This window comes from Podarcis erhardii, assembly GCF_964252035.2.
Source record: "Podarcis erhardii genome assembly, chromosome: 8".
NCBI lineage: Eukaryota > Metazoa > Chordata > Lepidosauria > Squamata > Lacertidae > Podarcis > Podarcis erhardii.
In genome coordinates this window covers 23443335-23464412 of record NC_138499.1, presented here as the reverse complement: position 1 = coordinate 23464412, position 21078 = coordinate 23443335, and the positions used below count along the sequence as shown (strand labels likewise).

Sequence of the window (21078 nt, the reverse complement as noted above, 5' to 3'; positions counted from 1 at the left end):
ACTGAACACAGTGGAACCCCTGACCAAACTTCCATAATTTTGTGTTGCTAGTTGGAGCCAGTGTGGTGTAGTGGTTAGAGTGTTGGTCTGGTCAACCATGAAACCATTAAATCCCTGATCAACCATGAAACTTACTGGGTGACCTTGGGCCAGTCGCACTCTCTCAGTTTCACCTATCTCAAGGTGTTGTCGGGAGAATGAAATGTGGAAGAGAACCAATTACTCCACCTTGAGCTTCTTGGATATAAATGTAATCAATAAATAGTGACAATAGATTATGGGGATGAGGATGATGGTTTGAGTTGGGATGCTAGTGCGACTGAAATTGGAAGCCCTGCTTTATTCAGATCCCAGTTTTGCCCAAAATACCAGCGAAAGGTGCATGAATGGAAGGCTGCTTAAAGAATCGCAACAAACAAAATATGTGAAACCAGGGCATTTTGAAACGCATCATCTGTCTGTACATATTTTAAGTAGGAGGGTCCAACTTTTCCTTACGTTTTTTCTAGTTTTTTATGTGTATTCAGTTTGAGTGGAATTTAAGCTGCTACAACAAAGCTTGTCTTGCTTGGGTCTCGCAACTTTACTGGGGTTCACTGAAGATGATTGCTTGAAATTGCTCGTATTTGGGTGGCTTCCCCACTATATTTAATCTCCAATAAATATTTATAGCCCCACTTCCTTGTGTGAAGAAGTACATTTCTGGCCCAGAGGTTTTAAAACAAGAAACATAATCCCTGCCCCCACGCACACAGAAACAAAAATAGTTCAAACTTTAAAACAGTGCATTCTAGATGTTTCCCAATTTCCCAAGCTTAAAAGACAAGCCTGGAAAGCACAGAGAAACCTTCTAACCCTCGAGAAAGGATTTCTATTCTGTCACTATTCGGATAAGGAAACATGGCTTTGTCCCTGGAGCTATTTTGACGGTATCTCCTTCATCGGAGCCCTGCAGTCTAAAAGCTGTCTCGCCTGAATTCCTTTTGCAGTTTTAAACGATTTAAACCTGACTTCAGCAGGCGAGCAAAGTTAGTGCTAAAGCAGGGGTGAGAAGGGAGCAGAGATGATTCCTGCACTTTGGCCGCTTCTAGGCAAAGAGATTTGCAGGTGTCATTCACACTTTATCATGTGTGACACTTGCAAGGCTTGCTGCTAGGCTACAAAGACTTGCTGCTGGGTAGTCTAATACAAACCATCATCTAAACCAGGGGTCAGCAAACTTTTTCAGCAGGGGGCTGGTCTACTGTCCCTCAGACCTTGTGGGGGGCCGGACTATACAGTGGTACCTCAGGTTACATAAACTTCAGGTTACATACGCTTCAGGTTACAGACTCCGCTAACCCAGAAATAATACCTCGGCTTAAGAACTTTGCTTCAGGATGAGAACAGAAATCGCGTGGCGGCGGCGCAGTAGCAGCGGCCGGCCCCATTAGCTAAAGTGCTTCTTCAGGTTAAGAACAGTTTCAGGTTAAGAACGGACCTTTGGAACGAATTAAGTACGTAACCAGAGGTACCACTGTGTTTTTTTTGGGGGGGGAGGGAATGAACGAATTCCTATGCCCCACAAATAACCCAGAGATGCATTTTAAATAAAAGGACCCATTCTACTCATGTAAAAACACGCTGATTCCTGGACCGCCTGCAGGCCGGATTTAGAAGGCGATTGGGCCAGATCCGGCCCCCGGGCCTTAGTCTGTCTACCCATGATCTAAACTCAAAGTACTGTTTTCCCTGCCTCCTAAGCATTGCCGTACTTCCTGGGGGAAGCTGGAGTCTTGCCACAGCCTCAAGTGTAGCATGTGATCCATGTACTAATATACCTCAGAGTGCTATTCTCCATTCTTAGGTGGTGTTGGAGTACACCTGGCTTAGTTGACTGGGGCTGCAGTCCAGCAACACTGGTGGACTAAATGTTGGAGAATGCTGTTGCACAGCAGCACTTGACAACCTGGCGCTTGACAACCTGGTGCCCTCCAAACGTTTTGGACAACCATTCCCATCAGCCCCAGGAAGCACAGCACAGCACAGTGTTTTTTCTCAAAATCGCAAGAAATCATTTTTTAAATCTTTGTCACTTTACACAGTGATTTACCGAGTAACACAAGGCGGGGGGGATGGATCCCTGCCTAGAGGAACTTACAATTTAGCAGGGCTAGAGGTAAGCAGGCAACAAAGCCGGGGTGGGGAAAGAATTTGGAAATGCAAGGTTAGCAAGGTGTTGTGGTTAATTCTGAAGTGCAGGCACTCTTTATTCCAATCCCCATAGTCGTGTCCCCATAGCCTGCCTTTTCTAAGACTGCAACATAAAAACGAACTTTTGACTAAAGCAGATACAGTGATACCTCAGGTTAAGAACTTAATTCGTTCTGGAGGTCCGTTCTTAACCTGAAACTGTTCTTAACCTGAGGTACCACTTTAGCTAACGTGGCCTCCCGCTGCCACCACACGATTTCTGTTCTCATCCTGAGGTGAAGTTCTTAACACGAGGTACTATTTCTGCATTAGCAGAGTCTGCAACCTGAAGCATCTGTAATGTGAGGTACCACTGTACTGTGGCACCAATATCAAGCCAGCTCTTTTCTTTCATGGAGGTTCGGGTGAATTCTGTGTCTAGGGCAGCTGTCTACCAGCTCCATCTGGTATGCAGGCTGAGACCTTACCTGCCCGCGGACTGTCTTGCCAGAGTGGTGCATGCTCTGGTTATCTCCCGCTTGGACTACTGCAATGCCCTCTATGTGGGGCTACCTTTGAAGGTGACCTGGAAACTACAACTAATCCAGAATGCGGCAACTAGCCTGGTGACTGGGAGTGGCTGCCAGGACCATATAACATTGGTCCTAAAGGATCTTCATTGGCTCCCAGAACGTTTCCGAGAACATTTCAAAGTGTTGGTGCTGACCTTTAAACCCCTAAATGGCCTCAGCCCAGTGTCTCCACACACATTGCTCAGCCCAGACACTGAAGTCCAGCTCTGAGGGCCTTCTGCTGGTTCCCTCACTGTGAGAAGTGAGGTTACAAGGAACCAGGCTGAGGGTCTTCTCGGTAGTGGCGCACGCCCTGTGGAATGCCCTCCCTTCAGATGTCAAGGAAGTAAACAACTATCTGACTTTTAGAAGACATCTGAAGGCAGCCCTTTTTAGGGAAGTTTTTAAGGATTGATGTTTTTAGATATGTTGTAAGCCACCCTGAGTGGATGGGGAAACCCAGCCAGATGGGTGGGGTATAAATAATATTATAATAATTACAATAATTACTATTACTATTCCTTTCCCTTCTGCTTCTCCCCCCATACTTTGTTCAAAGTTCAGGTTGCTGAAGTGCTCTAATCAACTCAAAAGATTGCTTACTGTTCTGTGGCATTTTTGGTTGGTCGTACCCACGCAGGTGGCGCTGTGGGTAAAAGCCTCAGTGCCTAGGACTTGCTGATCGAAAGGTCGGCGGTTCGAATCCCCGCGGCGGGGTGCGCTCCCGTCGTTCGGTCCCAGCGCCTGCCAACCTAGCAGTTCGAAAGCACCCCCGGGTGCAAGTAGATGAATAGGGACTGCTTACTGACGGGAAGGTAAATGGCATTTCCGTGTGCTGCGCTGGCTTGCCAGATGCAGCTTTGTCACGCTGGCCACGTGACCCGGAAGTGTCTTAAGTGAGATGGGCACACAACCCTAGAGTCGGACACGACTGGCCCGTACGGGCAGGGGTACCTTTACCTTTTAATCAGTAGCATAGTGGCAAATTAAGAAATGTCTGGTCCCCCTACAATAGTCACGGCCACACGCTTCCTAAGACTATAAACTTTCCAAGATTATATAGTAATCTTATAATTGTACAATATTAGGGATGCATTGATTGTGCCAAACTAGCATTCAAAATTTGCTAGGCTGCAGACCCATTTTGCACTTGCGACCAAGTGAAGATGCCCAGGCGCCAGGATCTAGAAGTGCATGCCTGGGGATCCTTGGATCTTGACTGTTTTCACACACTAGCAACACATCCTGTGGAATTCTATCCATTGTCTTTTATCTGCACAATCAGAATACCTCAGGAACCAAAAAGTCATATTGAGAAATATGGCTTCCAATCCGCCTGGCCCAAAAATGGCAGCTAGGCATTCCGTTTTGGTGATGGTTTAAGGAGCCATTCAGCGCCTCGATTATATTTATGAATTTGTAATACTAGCAGTAGAGCCAGTGATATAAATGACTTTAAAGTTAAGTGTGTTCTGACCATCACTAGTTTTTATTCTGTGAAATGGATACATTGTGCTGCTCACAACATTTTCTCAGATTTCCAAATGTGCCTAGAATTTTGGGTAGGATCTCTCCCAGCCCTGCCCGGAGATACTTGAGACTGAACCTTGGATCTTTTGCAGGCAATGTGTGTGCTCTCATCCTGAGCCATGGCCCTTTCCCATATTGTATGCTGTTCATAGATGTGAGAGCATCACCAAGACATCCCTACAGAGAGATGTAACCAACCTCAACTGAGTGGGCCTGCACCACTTACCTGACCTCCCTCCCTCCAGCCTTGACTTGTCAGAGGGAGGTCAGGTAAGCAGCAAGGCCCCCCTGCGTCATCCACTAATGCTCACTCCTGATGATGGTGAATGGAAGAAAGGCAACCCCAGAAAACCTTGAGAAAGCAGGCAGAGGAGACAGGGGTTTCTAGCAGTGATCAAACCAGACTTAGACTCTGTTTTCTGAAAGAAGATGGAGCCCACCTGCCTTCCACCCCTGTGCCAAGTCAAGAAACAGCATAACAATGAAATGACCTCATAACCGCTGTTCACATTTTCCCTGGTGGAAATGTATTGGTGCCTTTTCTTACAGCTTATTATTTATGAGACTTATTTAAACACTTTCCTCCTCCTGTTTGTCTGGTATTGCCACAAAACAAACAAGCAGCCCAAATAAAATAATTATTTTTTTCAAAAGTTTGTTTCGTAATTAAATATTTATTGAATTGCTCTATCTCTAATTAATCTTGGCAGGCAGGGAGTGATTTCTTGGTAATGATGCCAGGCTCAGAAATGTATAGAAGTTAGCAGTGAAGTTATTTCTCCAGCATATCTGTGCAGAATAATGATCTGTCTTGCCCACATACATGCCTAATTCCCCTGCCCTACCTCCCAATACAAGGTGTAGGAGGATCAGCGTTAGACCTTGGCATCCTCAGGCAGTTTCTGATGTCTTGGAGTTTTGAAAAGACCGCTACCTACCCTTGACTCCCTGATCCTTGCTTCCATTGTCTGTTTGTGTGCATGCTTGCTTGCCAGTGGCTCTGTGCAAGCAAGCAGATGGTGGTGAGGATCACTAAGGCCTCCTGCCAAGGATCTCTTGAGACCTGTAGCCATTCCTGGCAGGCTGTGAAGCACAGATGGGGAACCTGTGGCTTTCCAGGTGTTGTTGGACTTCCAAGTCCCATCAACCCAAGCCAACATGGCCAGTGGTCAGGGATGATGGGATCTGTAGTTCAACAAGCCACAGCTTCCCCATCTCTGCTGCAAAACAAAACTAGGATAGATATTTAAATAGGTAGTGCCCTGCATAAAAGTAAAGAAACTGTGTTCAAAGGATAGCATGCCGTGACTGAGTTTCTAAGGATGCCGTGTCAAGCGCTCATTTTCAGTGGTCTGAAAATGTATGATTACCTCTATTCTGTGGTGATTTGAGAAGAATTAATATGATGTTTCTCAAACTTTCTTTAAACTTGCTCTTCCTTCTGAGCTCACCAGTTGCTCCCCACAACCAAGGGTTTGATGGGTGTGTAAGAATTATCCAGTGCCTCCATGGGCAATCCTAAGAACCTGCGAATCAAACTAATATTAAAAATGTTGACATCATCACCCCAAAAGACACAAACAGAGCAGATCTTTTCTCCAGAAGACTCTTAGTTGCTTTTCCTGCAATAGCCTCTCCTGAGTACCCCACCAGAGGTGGTTGGTTTCTCCAGCTTTCAGAATCCCCCCTTGGAATTTCAGGCGGAGAGATCAAGAGAGACCCCCCAGCCACAACTTGTCTTGTGGGTCACTCTCGAAATTCTACCGCTCTTGAACTCCTTGCCAGTTTCACACTCAGCTTTTACACACCTTCTGGAAACCTGTGCAGGCTTATACAGGCACCTAAGAACACATCTTTCCGTAATAGTGAACTCGTTTCTGGTGTTAACTTCTTTATTGCATGAGTTATTTGTTTATTTTGTGTGTGTGTGTCATCATGGTGAGCTACGCTGATATTTTTTATGAATAGTGATATAGAAATATTTTTCTAAATAACAACAAGCCTTTGGATTAGTCTCGTCTGTTGTTTTGTGTGTGTGTGTGTGTGTGTGCTGCGTTTGAAGGTGGTTTTGACTTTCTTAATTTATAGATTGGCATCTACCTCTGGGGTCATTCTCAATTAGCTGCTACATCAAAGCCCACGAAGCCTAGCCCTAGGGGAAGGGTCAAGGCTAGGTTGAGGTTGGCTGTATCAAGATTTCTGGCCTTCTTAAGAGGCCTTTTCTATGGGGCAGGCAGGAGCTGTTGGAAGAGGGAGGGCGAGGAGGAATGGCTCCGCGCCTTCTCTGCACTTGGCAGAGCTGCTGCAGTGTGCCGTTGGAGAGCGCCATTGAAAATGTAATCATTGGGCTCTCCCCCACATTTTTATCATCTCCTCCCGCCTCTTATCTTCCTCCCCCATGTTCCTTCTGCCACTCACTCTCAGGAAATGGTACCTATAAAAAGTTATTTCAATGAAGCGTGGTGAGATAAGCAGCAAGGAACTCTTTTTCAAACGTCCAGGGGAGAGCGTCAATACTCAGTAGTTACAGGGAGAAAAATGACAGTACAGTGTTGTTGTTTTTTGGGGCGGGCGGGCAGGGGGAGGCTTAAGTACTGAGTGAAATTGTTGACCGGTGTGTGCTCTGTATTCAACACTAAACAAAAGAAAAAGCACATTTCACTAAAGTAATCTAGGGAAGCTCAGTTCCGCAAACTATGAATTACGTCGCTGCAGCAAGGGCACATGATTTATATCATGCACTTTGCTATGGATTCGCTAGTCGTAGGGAGAGCCAGAAATGAACGTGGTTGTCTCTGTACCATACATTTAAAGTGTACTCTTGTACCACTTGTAACAGCTATGATTTCTCCCAAAGACTCTTGGGAACTGTAGTTTGTTAAGGGTGCCGAGACTAATTAGGAGACTCCCTAACAGCTACAATTCCCAGCACTTTTAGCATACTACGGTTCCCAGGATTCTTTGAGAGAAGGGAAGCCAAATGTCTTTTGAAAACCTTTTTACTTAGGTCTTTATGGCATGATTTTTCTTTTTCTGTATTTATTTATTTTTAATGAGGTTATTCTGGGTCTTCTGTTGCTTTTCATAATTATAAGTTGTACTCTTCCTTGCTATATTTTTTGTTAATGTGCAGATTATGAATTTGTAAATAATTAAATATATATGGAAGCCGCTGGGGGAGGTCACCGGGCACAAAACAAGGATGCCCACTGTCTCCCTTCTTATTTATCCTGGCTCTGGGAACCCTTAGCAATCCAATTTAATTGGAACGTGGTGTCAGTAGTATGCTGATGATACCCATCTCTATTTTTTGTTATCTTAAGAATAAGGGGAGTCTCTTCCGGTGCTGAGCTGGAATGGACAATGAGGGCCAATAAACTGAGACTAAATCATGACAAGATGGAAGCATTGTGGGTTGGTGATTCTTGGATCCAGGAAGTGTGTAGGCAGCCTCTTCTGGATGGGAGCCTAGGCTCCCTGAAAGAGTCTAAGGCTACTCCTTGATCCAACACTATCTCTGGAGGCTCAGGTAGCCTCAAAGGCACAGAATGCTTTCTTTGAGCTATGGCAGGTTCACTAGTTTGGAATAAGTAGGTTAGTTTTGGGAGGGTGATCATTTTGATCATGGCTATTTTGTCTGAGAGAGTGAAATTCATGTTGTTCCATCTCTTTAGGTCTTTTGTTTATTGTCGCCACGGGCTTGTAGTTGTGGAGGTATAATTTATTGAGGTTTTCTAGTTACTTGTACCCCATGGTATCTGAACTTGCTGTGGCAAAGCTTTATCTTGGTGACATTAGTGAGTTCTTTTTGGGTGTGAGGAGGGGTGCTGAAGCACATAGCTTCTGACTTTGCAAAATTTATTTATAGGCCTGACACCATTGCAAATGTGTTGAGTTCTCTGTTTAGGGAGGTTGCTGTGTTTATGGGGTCTGGCGTTGTGACCATCTGCAAAAAGCCCTAATTTGTAGGTTCTGCCTTTTATTTCCACTCCCTTGATGTCTGTGGCCGCTCGGATTCAGATTGCTAAGGGTTCCAGAGCCAGGATAAATAAGAAGGGAGACAGTGGGCATCCTTGTTTGTGCCTCTTTGGATTGCTATGGTATTAGAGTCCATATTGTTAGTTCTGCATTTTGCTGAGGCTTGGGAGTATATTTGTTTGAGGATTTGTAGGAAGTTGGGGGCAAATTTCATGCTAGTTAGTACTGCTAAATAGGTATTTCCACTCTAAGCAATTATGGCCATTCCTGGAGGAAAGAGAGAGATAGCCTTGCTGTAGCAACTCAAGCTCTGGGAATGTTCTGTTTGGATGACTGTAATGTGCTTTATGTGGGGCTGCCCTTAAACATGGGCAGGAAACTTATATTGACTGGGGCAGCCAGCTGAGATAACATCAGTCTTGAAGGATCTTCGCTGCCATGTCTTTGTTCTGGGCTGTATTTAAGGTGCTGCTATTGACATATAATGCCCTAAATGACTTGGAGCCCAAGTATCTGAAAGAATTCCTCTCCTGTACTCAGTGTTCGAAATTAACCAGGCGCCAGGTGCATTTTTGCACCTGGGTATCGGCCACGTGCAACCAAGTGAAGATGCTTGGATGGCGCCTGACATCTCCACCATCTGGAGATGTGTACCTGGGGATCATTGGATCTTGACTATTTTCGCACATTAGCAACACATCCTGTAGAATTTTATCCCTTAGATTTTATCTGTGAAATCAGAATGAATCTCAGGAATCAAAATGCTTTTTCTGTGCAGCCTGAGCAGGAGCAGTGAGCAACCTTATAGTTGATTGTTGTAGCTTGTCTTCACTTACCCAACCGCACTGCCCTGCTCACAGTTGTGAAGAATATTCTCACTTTATGGTTTATGTCCACCATTACGAAAAAAAGGTAGGAATAGGTCAATATACAGGTGGACTGCCCCTGGATCAAGTGACTTTTCCTCAAGTCCTTAACGTAACCCCCTTAAATCAATAAAAAGTTGCCTCTTTCGGATGATCAAAAAGCCACATGTTTTCTTATTCTGTCTAGGATGAATTGTGCTACTGAAATTTGCCTGCCTTTGCAGAATGAGAGGTCTCTTTGGGTACCACTGCCTGTGTTTATATTTTCCTGTTCCTTCTGCAGTAAAAACCGGCTTGTGACTGTGGTGCCAAGTGATGCTCCATTCAATACCAGGAGGGCTTACACGAGTGAAGATGAAGCCTGGAAATCTTATCTGGAAAATCCCTTAACAGCAGCTACAAAGGCTATGATGAGCATCAATGGGGACGAGGACAGCGCAGCTGCTCTTGGGTTACTGTACGATTATTACAAGGTAGGGAGTTCAAACGAGGATTAATCAAGCTGCACTGACTTCTGGCAAAATTCAACTTGTGTTTTATGACCTATAAAGCCCTCGGTGTCCTGGGGCCAGCTTATTTAAAGAACTGCCTCCTCCTGCATGAATCTGCTCACTCTCTATAGTGGTCATCTGAGGTGTTGTCCATCTTTCAACCTCTGGAAGTTTGCTTCGCTGGGAGACAGAACACGGCCTTTCTGGTAGTGGCACCGAGGTTGTGAATGTCCTTCTTATGGTGGACTGGCTAACTGCCTCTCATTTAGCCTTTAAGTGCTACCCTGTGGCCATCCAGATGTTGTTGGACCATAACTCCCAGCATCCCTGATCATTGGCTTCACTGTTTGAGACCGAAGGGAGTTGAAGTTCAGCAGCATTTGAAGGGACACAGATTAGTCCACCCCTGCTTTAGATGAATAACTGAGATTTTAAAAATTCTTCCAGGGCTTGGGTTGTATATATTTTGCCGTGATGCTCTGGATAGTTTTTAGTGTTGCTTTGCTTTCATGTTTTGTTTGGGTTTTGCTGTCTTGTCATTCTTTGATTTTATTGTATGCTAAGCGTATATTGCAAGGTATATTGCAAAAACTGGGATATCTAAATTCCTAAATACATAAATAGGGACGCGGGTGGCACTGTGGGTTAAACCACAGAGCCTAGGACTTATGAATCGGAAGGTCGGCGGTTTGAATCCCTGCAATGGGGTGAGCTCCCGTGGCTCGGTCCCAGCTCCTGCCAACCTAGCAGTTCGAAAGCACGTCAAAGTGCAAGTAGATAAATAGGTACCTCTCTGGCGGGAAGGTAAACGGTGTTTCCGTTCGCTGCTCTGGTTCGCCAGAAGCGGCTTAGTCATGCTGGCCACATGACCCGGAAAATCTGTCTGCGGACAAACGTCAGCTCCCTCAGCCTGTAAAGCGAGATGGGCGCCGCTACCCCAGAGTCGTTTGAGACTGGACTTAACAGTCAGGGGTCCCTTTACCTTTACCTTTTACAGGGAACAGATAAGATTGCTTTGAGAGTCAAATTTGTTCCAGCTGGCTAATCTTATCCCCTGCCATCACTATCATAGTCGCATAATGTGAATCCTGTTGTTTCAGGTTCCTAGAGATAAAAGGGTGTTGTCTCTTAACAAAGTGAGTGATAATCAAGAAGACCAAGATAAAAGGTACAGTATTATATTATTATTTTAAAAGCACATCAATAGGCTGCTTCTAAGCGGGGTGGGGTGGGGGTGGAATACTTGCTGGAGTATGAGTTTTAAAAAGTAGCAAGATTGCTTATGATCAGGGCTGGGGTCAAGATTCAGCATGGTAGGGCACCCACATAGCAAGAGCCTCCGGGATCTGCTCCCGTTCACCATGCAGTATAAATACTGTTTATTTCATTTATGAATTGCTTCCTGTGAAGTATCTCAAAGCAATTTCGCAACACAACAAAAAACATTTATAAAATAGTTGCATGTATAAAAGCAATTAAAACAATTGCATCTTAGGGATCCAAGCCAATCAGCTTAAACAGTATGAAACTTTATGCATTAATAACTATTACACCTCATATTACGTGTTTTCTTTTTTCTTTCTTTTTTTTTTTTGTTCTTTTTATTTGCATATGCCTTTTATTCAGCTTATTTCAGGGTGGGTAACAGTGCAATTAAAAGCAATAATGCCCCGATATAAAGCCAAAACAATATAAACATGAAGCCAGAAAAGTGGAATCTTATTTATTTATAGCCCATCTTTTTCCAAGCAGCACAGGTTGGTCCATGGTTCTCCCTGGGCATGTGTCCACACACACATATGCACACAGAGAGAGCAAGAGAGAGAGCAGCTAATACTTCCCTCAGAATAGCCCTATAAAGCTGAGAAAAGAGTAAGACTGGCTCAAGGCCACACAACGAGCTTCATGGCCAAGGGGGGATTTGAACCCAGGTCCTCCTAGTACTGGTCCAGCACTAACCACTGCACCACACCGGGTAACTGTAGTTACAAAACTTAGCCCATGACCTTTTATTCACATTTCTTTCCCCAGAAGTTGCCTTTCCACCAGTGAAGCTCAGAGCAACTTGGCCAGCGGTGGGGAAAACAGAGTCCAGGTTTTGAAAACAGTGCCGGTGAACCTTTCTTTGAATCAGGAGCAGCTGGAGACTTCGAAAAGGGAGCAGTTCAGTTCCAGCGTATCCGGAAGCCCGACTTCCATTTCTGTGACGGGGGTGATGGTGGTGAAAGCAGAAGAGTACACCCCTGTTTATGTGGCTCCATCGGCGCATTACGCAAGGGGAGAAAATGAGGAGCACCGGAGTGTTATATTTGAGCATGCGCATTACGAGGTGCCCAGCATCATGTCCCATTCAACCTACCTGAAAGATGACCAGCGGAGTACTCCCGATAGCACTTACAGCGAAACTTTCAAAGATGGAGGGGCAGAGGTATGTCTTTCAGCTGGGCTGCTGTGGGTATGGCAGTACTGAGCAACAGCACTATCCTAACCAGGCCTATTCAGCAGAGCAAAAGCCCTATTGAATTCAGTGGGGTTTAGTAGAGGTAAAGGGACCCCTCACCATTAGGTCCAGTCACGGACGACTCTGGGGTTGTGGCACTCATTTCGCTTTACTGGCAGAGGGAGCCGGCGTACAGCTTCTGGGTCATGTGGCAAGCATGACTAAGCCGCTTCTGGCAAACCAGAGCAGTGCACGGAAATGCCGTTTACCTTCCCGCTGGAGTGGTACCTATTTATCTATAGTGGTATCTATTTATCTACTTACACTTTGACGTGCTTTTGAACTGCTAGGTTGGCAGGAGCAGGGACCGAACAACGGGAGCTCACCCCGTCACGGGGATTCGAACCGCCGACCTTCTGATCAGCAAGCCCTAGGCTCTGTGGTTTAGACCACAGCGCCCAGGTAAATAGGTCAAAACAAAATAAAAAAAATCCTTCCAGTAGCACCTTAAAGACCAACTGAGTTAGTTCTAGGTATGAGCTTTCGTGTGCATGCACACTTCTTCATGCACACGAAAGCTCATACCTAGAACTAACTCAGTTGGTCTTTAAGGTGCTACTGGAAGGATTTTTTTTATTTTGTTTTGACCATGGCAGACCAACACGGCTACCTATCTGTAACAGGTAAATAGGATTAGGATTGCAGCCTTTCTTATTCTTTTGTCACCTGCATAGATGGACAGCAGATTTCTTTTATATATACCTTGTTTGGATGCATAGGAAATCAGTTGATGCATTAGGAAATCAGTTGAGTTTGGGTGTCCTCAAAATCATAAGCGACTCATGAATCTTAGTCACACTGATTTCAACTAACAGGCTGGAGCCAACTTGTTATTTTTATAAGAACTGTAATGCCAAGCTTAAAAGCGGCATTCCCTAGTTTCTGCCACAAAGAAGGGAATTCCTCTTCTGCCACAAAGAAGGGAATACCTCTTCTGAGGTAATGTCCTATTCTTGGGCTTCACATGGAAAACAAAGCCTATTTCTGGCGTTCAAAAATATTGGCTATGTTTATATCTTAGCATGCCCTCCAGAAGCCAGCTCAGTTCTGCTTTGCTCTTCCCCAGGCTTTCAACTCCCGGGCGGCATGTCACCCAAACCAGGGAATCGCGATTAAGGTCCTTCTTCCTTAATCGTGATCTGTAAACAAGGTTTGTCCTATGGCTACAGATTGTAGATCAGGTGGAGAAAACCAGGTTGGACGACACAGTCAGCCAAAACTTGGCTTAGCTGCTGCACTGCGATGGGGTTAAAAGCCCAGGGAGCAAAGCAGAGGCAAGTTTGTCTCAAGAATCCTGCACATTTTCATGGTCACAGTAGTAAGCCCTCCTTTGGCTTACTGTGGTGTACAAATGTTGTTTTAGCCGTATGCAAATGTAGTTAATGAAGTACCTGATTAACCGTATCAGTAATCCTTTGACTTTTAAAACGCGAGTGATTTGATTTGACTCTTTTCCTCTGTGTTTTCCAGAAATACCGCAGTGGATCTGTGGGGCCTGAGGAATACATTTATGAACAAACAGCCAAGTAAGTAACAGCAGTGCACTGGACTCTCTTGGTTTGTGTCAGGTGTAAACAGAGGGCATGCAGGGCCCATCCTTGGTGCCTACTCCATCATCCAGGAAAGTGTGATGGTCTCCTTTCAGCATTCCTTCTTTTTTCCTTGTGCCTCTCTCACCAGCCGGTGGAGGTATCAAAATTGTAAAGGCGCTTTCTCAGTGAATAGGAGGCTGAAATTTAGTACACTTGTCTTTCAAGGCACAGTTAGTATAAATAATGCTGAAAATGTGGTGTTATTAAAGCTCTTGCTCTTTCATTTCTCATGTCTATGTTGTGACAGTGGCCATCACTGGTGCACTTAATATTTATTTATTTAAAATATCTACTTCTCTTCTTTCTGCAGTCTAGACTGCAGTGCATGGTACAGCTTAAAATAAGCAACCGACATGTAGATGAACAACCATAAAATGAGCTTATCAGCAACAGAGGCAGTTGAAAGGGGGCAAAAACAATAATGAAGGATGCTTAAAATGCCTAAGCAAAATAAATGCCAAAATAAGAACAGTGGATGCATTATTCACAGGTGTGTATCCTGCAAAGCTCTTTCACAGCCAGACGCCACCCCATCAGGGAGAAGGGTGATGATCAGGCAGGACAGACCTTTGTGACTGGCTCTGTTTCCATGATTGCGTTATTCACACTCAGGCCTTTGGCTAGAACAATAAACTTTTAAAAAGGGTGTGTGTGAAATGTGCCTTAGGAAAGCATTCTGGTTGGCCATGCTAACATGAGAGATAGCAATGTAAGGATAACCTTTCATACCTCACCAACACAACATGAAGCTGATTACGAGGAAATGATCTCCCCCCGCCCCCCATTGGCCAAAAAACCTTCATCTTCAAAGAACCCTAGCACAGTGAGGCAAAAGGTTTAAAGCCTTACAGTTTTAGTACCTTCCTAGACAAAAATGAATTATTCACTTTAAAAAAGGAGCAGAGTTTGAATCCAACACCCACTAAGATTAGAGGGGGCATTTCTGCTGATTTTGAATTACACTGGCTTCTTAGACCTTGCAGCCAGGTAAGAGTAAAATAACATAAATTTGGAATTGCTCTCTGTATAACTCCTCCTACTCTAGGGCATGATCAATGGGATGGAAGAAATTTCCCTTGTGCTTTGGGAAAGAGATTACAATTTTGGTCAGGTATATTCTGAGTTTTAAGAACATTGTCAGAAAAGTCTGTTCACAAATAGCAACCGAATTTGCTATTGCGTAACCCTGTCCTGGCTTATGCTCCAAACACTACGAATGAAGCTCTTAAGTTTAAGTAGGAAGAGGTTTTAGGAATTTGTGCTCCAAACCTTCCTGAATTATTGTTTCCTTTAAAGCATTAAAACTGAAGACTTTTATTTGAGAAAGGGAAGGCCTCACAAAAAGCATGTGAAGATCAAGTGTCAGTTTTCAGCAAATCAATTGTGTTAATTTTAAGAGCTGGTTTGTTGGTTTGCTTAAAAGTATTTCTCACCAGCTGTTCATCACCACACAGCTATCCAAGGGCGGGGCCCAAAAATAGGTAAAACCACATCAATAAGTCTCATAAAACAGGGTGGCCAAAACATCAAACATTGCCAAATATAAAACAGATTAATACAGAATAAAGCTGCTTGTCAACTGACCCGGTACAAAACCCCTACAAAGGCCTGGGCAAATCAGTAGCCCTTAGGCTGCTGGTGAGTTCAGAAAAGTTGGCACCTGCTTCATCTCTTGAGGGGAGGGCATTACATAGTTGGGGCGCTGCTACAGAGAAAGCCTTTTCCCGAATTAGTAGATGTACATTGGCTGCGGGATAAGCAGCAGGGCCTCCCATGATGATCTTAACACATGGTTATTTTAGTATGGATGGAGACACTCCTATAGGTATTTAGGTCCCAAGGCTTCAATAAAGACACCCAGTCTCCTCTGTGCCTCGGTTCCAAAAGAAATCACAAACCCTGGAATCTCGCACCTCTTGCCACTATATGTCACCTTAGCTCTGGGCCTGCCACAAACCCTTGTATAGCATCAGCAGGCTGCTTATTACCTTTTCGCCTCTCTGACACCTTGGGGTTGCATTTTTTGCGTGCTCCTTTTCCTGTAGCTGCAGCATTACGTTCAAAGCTCAATTTTTGTCCTAGCGGGAGCGACAGCAAGTCACTGTGGGGGAGAATAGTTAGGGGTCACCTCCCGTGGCTTGCGGCCGCCATTTCTTGTTCCTCTCCAGCCAGTAGCAGCATGTTGCCTGTTGGTGATCAAATGTCACGCAAGCTGGTTTCTAGGAAATGCAGTACTAAAAAGAGAGGAAGTTTTGATTCACTTGCGTAATATTCTGCATTCACTGGACTCCTGCAGCCCTTTTCTAACATCTGCTGTGCCAGGTCATTGATGGGGTATGTCAGCAGTTGCATAGATGAGGCTGTAATATATTTTCTCGGTAGTGGCGCCCACCCTGTGGAACACCCTCCCTTCAGATGTGAAGGAAATAAGCAGCTATCCTATCTTTAAAAGACATCTGAAGGCAGCCCTGTTCAGGGAAGTTTTTAATATTTAACGCTGTACTGTTTTTAACACTTAATTGGAAGCCGCCCAGAGTGGCTGGGGAGACTCAGCCAGATGGGCGTGGTATAAATAATAAATTATTATTATTATAGAATATATATATATATCCCACTTTGGCTTCTGTAAAAGAGACAACACAGTAGTACCGCAAGAAGCCCAGACGTTCCTGTTGAAAACAGGAGTGTAAATAAATTATCCATAGTAAATAAATTTTCCTTGAAACCATAGGAATATAGGAATCTGCCTTATTCTGAGTCAGGCCATTGGACCATTTTGCTCCATATTGTATACACTGAATGGCAGCAACTCTCAATGCTTCTTAGATTATCATGTATATATTTTTGCTATGTGTGTGTTTAGTGGTGCAATGCTTCAGAAACATTTGTTGGGAAGCAGCTTATAAATACGCAAACAAACAAACAAACCATACCCCCACCTTTCTTTATAAAATAAAATAAACACTTCTATCTATGTAAAAATACGGAATGCAATAATAAATCACTCTAGGGATGGGTGTGTGCTGTGTTTGCTTTGTGGCCAATAAATTCCATTATGACAACATTACAGGCTCTGACGTAAATACCATGGCAGTTACCTAGACCTTTTCTTTATTTTTGTTTCACTTTTATTCTGCCCACACCTCTCCTTCCTCCAAGGGGCTTGGAATTGTTCTTCTTAGCCTTGCATCCCTGTGTGGTAAGTTAGGCTGAGAGGGAATGGCAGCTTTTTCAAGGCCACCAGCTGAGCTTCACACCTAACGGCAGAGCTGAATCTGTATTTCCTATTTCCAGGCTAGCTGTGCCAGGCTAGTTCTTGAACTGCGGCCATTTATACGATTCCATAAAAGCCTAATATCTGCGTTTTAGAACTCAGTGGCTTTTGTTATTAATTCTGCTGGTGTTGTGTTCTTACTTTCTTCACATAGCAGCACATTCCGTTATACTTTGGAAGCGACCAAATCCCTGCGTCAAAAGCAAGGAGAAGGACCAATGACGTACTTAAACAAAGGACAGTTCTATGCCATAACTCTGAGCGAGACTGGAGACAACAAATGCTTCAGACATCCCATCAGCAAAGTCAGGGTACGGCTGGTCTTTATGAGATTGGTAATAGTGATAAACTAATAGCGTTCTGTGTGTGTGTGTGTGTGTGTGTGTGTGTGTGTTCACCCTGCCTCCAAACACACTTTGTTGACATGGTCACTCATTTCTGTCAACAGACTTACGAAGCAGTTAGCTGAAACAGGTTGGATCTGCTTTTTTCTTTAAAAAGAAACCAGAACTCCTCTAGCAAAGTTTAATGGACTACGAAGTTATCTTTGTTCCCATTTGTTTATTTATTGGAAAGAGATCGTCCTTCAGTTTAAAAAAGCTCCTAGGGCAGCATACAGTGGTACCTCGGGTTACATATGCTTCAGGTTACATACGCTTCAGGTTACAGACTCCGCTAACCCAGAAATATTACCTCAGGTTAAGAACTTTGCTTCAGGATGAGAACAGAAATCGTGCTCCGGTGGCGTGGTGGCAGCAGCGGAAGGCCCCATTAGCTAAAATGGTGCTTCAGGTTAAGAACAGAACTCCAGAACGAATTAAGTACTTAACCCGAGGTACCACTGTATAGTCCTGAACAGTAAAACAACAACGAGACAAAATATTTAAAAATCCACAGAAAGCCACGAAGTCAGCACAAGGGCATTGGTTACAATCAGTTTCGATGGTGTGCTGCATCAAAACCTGCCTCAGGCAGAAAGTGTAACAGTGCCCAGGGGGATTTCTGCACCTCCACGCTGCAGCAGCTTGGATAAGGCCAATCCTTAGTGCTTTGAGCATACAAATGCTAAGTAATGATAGAAGCATCTTGACTTTAAAAAGAACTTTCAAGGGCAAGGCGTGGGAGGCAGACTAGATGTGACCAGAGAGATATGTGCATAGGATTCCCTGTTTCGTTTCTAAAATGGATTTTAAGAGCTCGGTGCTTCAGCACTGGATGAGAGGGTTTTAATCTCGGCCCTCCCACACACTGTTTCCCCCATGAAAACATGAAATTGTTAGTTGCCGAATGGGACAAAACATACAGACGCCATATAGGGCATTTTTCACTGGGAAAACAGTGTGGAGGAGGGAATTAACCTCTCCTCACCCAGCACCTGAACTCCCAAGCTGAATTCAACCTACCTCACTGATATATTTATTTCTAGAAATAAGTCATGGGTGATTGTATTCAAGGGTGACACACAACATGTCTAGTTGGGCTGTAAGACCTTTTCAAGAAGCTTTCAATAGCTGAGATCCTGATTTTCTGTTCTTTTTTTAAAATGTCAGTTTTGATGGTATTGGTGGGTCACCCCCCCCCCCCGCCCCTGGTATGCCTCTTTGAAACTTGTTTTGAAAAGAGATATATAATGTTTTAGAATAAGTGAATACAGGAGGCAGCCTATGGGCGATCTCTGTGCTTGCTGATGTCACAAATGCCATGACAGTTGAATGTGGTTTCATTAAGACTTGCAAGTCCCTCCCTGGCACATCTGTGGATACGAGAGTCCAGCTATTTATTTATTTCCCTATCAGAAAAATAGGAGCAAAATGTACTCCAGGCAGGTACAAATGGCAAGACAAAAAATGTTTAAGGATTTATCTTGCTTAGCATTCATGCTTGGTCAACCCCATCAACCATTTTAAGGTTTTTCTGTGGTCTTTCCAGAGTGTGATCATGGTTGTGTTCAGCGAGGATAAAAACCGCGACGAACAGCTGAAGCATTGGAAATACTGGCATTCTCGGCAGCACACAGCAAAGCAAAGGGTCCTTGACATTGGTGAGTGAGAAAGCAGTCCTGTGAGCATCCATTCTCACTGGTGCCTTTTTGTAACATTGGAGGTTTCTGGTAGGAGAATAAGTGCAGGCACCAGAAAGCTGTTTTTGTTGTAGAGCAGGGATAGCCAATTAGTGACCCATCAGTTTGCTGTTGGATCACCCCAGTCTGGTCACTGAACGCAAGTTTGGTATTGGACCGCCCTGGTCCAGTCGTTGCATTTAGCAGTGCTGTACTGAATTCATTTCTAACTTTATTGCTGACTTACATCATAGAACCCACTTGACTTTTGTCAAGCTTACATCTACATTTTCTCTTTTGTTGTTGCCTCTTGTTTCTCATTTTCCTCTCCATTCTCCTTCTTTTTAGAAATGTAAACAAAAGATAAGGATAGTAGCATTGGCATTATGACCTGCTTTAGATCATGTTGTAACTCACTTGTAAGTCCTGCCTCGTCAACGGAAAACCAGTGATTCAGTAGGCTTGCATTTCTCAGAAGCTTTTCCTATTATTTGGCTCGTGTTATATCTTACTCACACATTGGTTTTTATCCCTTGTTCTGGCTTCAGGGCAATGAACTATCAGCCCATCTCCAACATCATCATCATCATCATCATCATCATCATCATCATCATTATTATTATTATTCCCCCCCCCCCAGAAATAGGCTCAGAATTTGGGAGTAACCAGGCATTGGGCCATCAGCCATTTTCTCTCCCCCATTCTCTTTCCTCTCCATGACCTCTCCCTCACCATTCGAGCAGAATTGTACCCATTTTTGCTTTTCAGAGCAGAGATGCCCCATGGCTATTCAGCTTGCCTAGCTTTTGGTACTAGTCATGGCTCTTCCCCTCATTTATGGCAATCGTAAAATATTTCAAAGATACTGTCATACTGTACCCTCCCTTTCCCCTAGGCTATATATGTATCAGTTGTAATCAGCCGTTCTCTTAAACCTTTTGTCACATTTTAACTCTCAGTTGGAGTGACCTAAACTGAACAGATCTTGCTGTCCTGTGTGAGTCAGAGCAGCACAACCTAACTATATATGTTGTCCTGGATATCATTTTCCTATTTAATGTCATGCAAGATGCTTCCACCCAAGAGCTATTAAGTGGGTCTTTTGTGCTTTTGCATACAATATTGCCTGTGATATTTATGCATGAATTTTGGGTGTGCAAAATGAGATAAGGATAAGGCACTTGAGGACTCGGGGCTTATCTATACCACAGCTGTAAACTGTTTTTGGCTGCAATCTTGCACACTCTTAGTTGGCAATTCCTAGTGACCCCAATTGGCCTTATTTCTGAGGCGATGCAATCGTGTTAATTGTTATTCCCCCTTCCCAGGGAATCATGGGGAAATGTAGTTCTGTGAGGAGGCGTCAGGGCATCTTCAGTAAAACAAAAGGAATTAAACAGAAGTTACACCTGGATTGTGATCAACCAAGTGACACATACGTATAGATATTGTAACATATTGTAGTCACCATAAGTGAAACTCAAGTGATGTGGAATGTGAAAACATGCCTGAGTAAAAACACAAAAATCTAAATTTTACAAAATGATCTGTGATCTGCTCTTTTTTGCAGCTGACTACAAGGAGAGCTTTAACACAATCGGGAATATAGAAGAAATCGCTTATAATGCCATATCTTTTACTTGGGATGTAAATGAAGAAGCAAAGGTAAGGCATCATCCCCCAGCAAACTTAATTGAAATGTACTTGTTCTTATTAGGGACGCGGGTGGCGCTGTGGGTTAAACCACAGAGCCTAGGACTTGCCGATCAGAAGGTCGGCGGTTCGAATCCCCGTGACGGGGTGAGCTCCCGTTGCTCTGTCCCTGCTTCTGCCAACCTAGCAGTTTGAAAGCACGTCAAAGTGCAAGTAGATAAATAGGTACCGCTCCGGCAGGAAGGTAAATGGCGTTTCCATGCACTGCTCTGGTTCGCCAGAAGCAGCTTAGTCATGCTGGCCACATGACCCGGAAGCTGTACGCCGGCTCCCTCAGCCAATAAAGCGAGATGAGTGCCGCAACCCCAGAGTCGGCCACGACTGGACCTAA

The 21078-nt window shown here is 44.2% G+C and overlaps 1 protein-coding gene across 2 annotated transcripts in view; it reads left to right on the top strand.

The window, feature by feature from the left end:
* The window catches only part of GRHL2 (grainyhead like transcription factor 2), a 74094-nt gene that overhangs the window by 6813 nt on the left and 46203 nt on the right, over positions 1 to 21078 (top strand). The window contains exons 2-8 of one of the 2 annotated variants that reach the window (XM_081874327.1): positions 9402 to 9591; positions 10710 to 10777; positions 11641 to 12037; positions 13580 to 13635; positions 17133 to 17286; positions 18905 to 19016; positions 20605 to 20699. In XM_081874327.1, the coding sequence (XP_081730453.1) occupies positions 9402 to 9591; positions 10710 to 10777; positions 11641 to 12037; positions 13580 to 13635; positions 17133 to 17286; positions 18905 to 19016; positions 20605 to 20699 (1072 nt within the window). Of the gene's footprint in view, positions 1 to 9401; positions 9592 to 10709; positions 10778 to 11640; positions 12038 to 13579; positions 13636 to 17129; positions 17287 to 18904; positions 19017 to 20604; positions 20700 to 21078 lie in introns of both variants that reach the window. The other variant, XM_081874326.1, reaches the window with a different exon arrangement.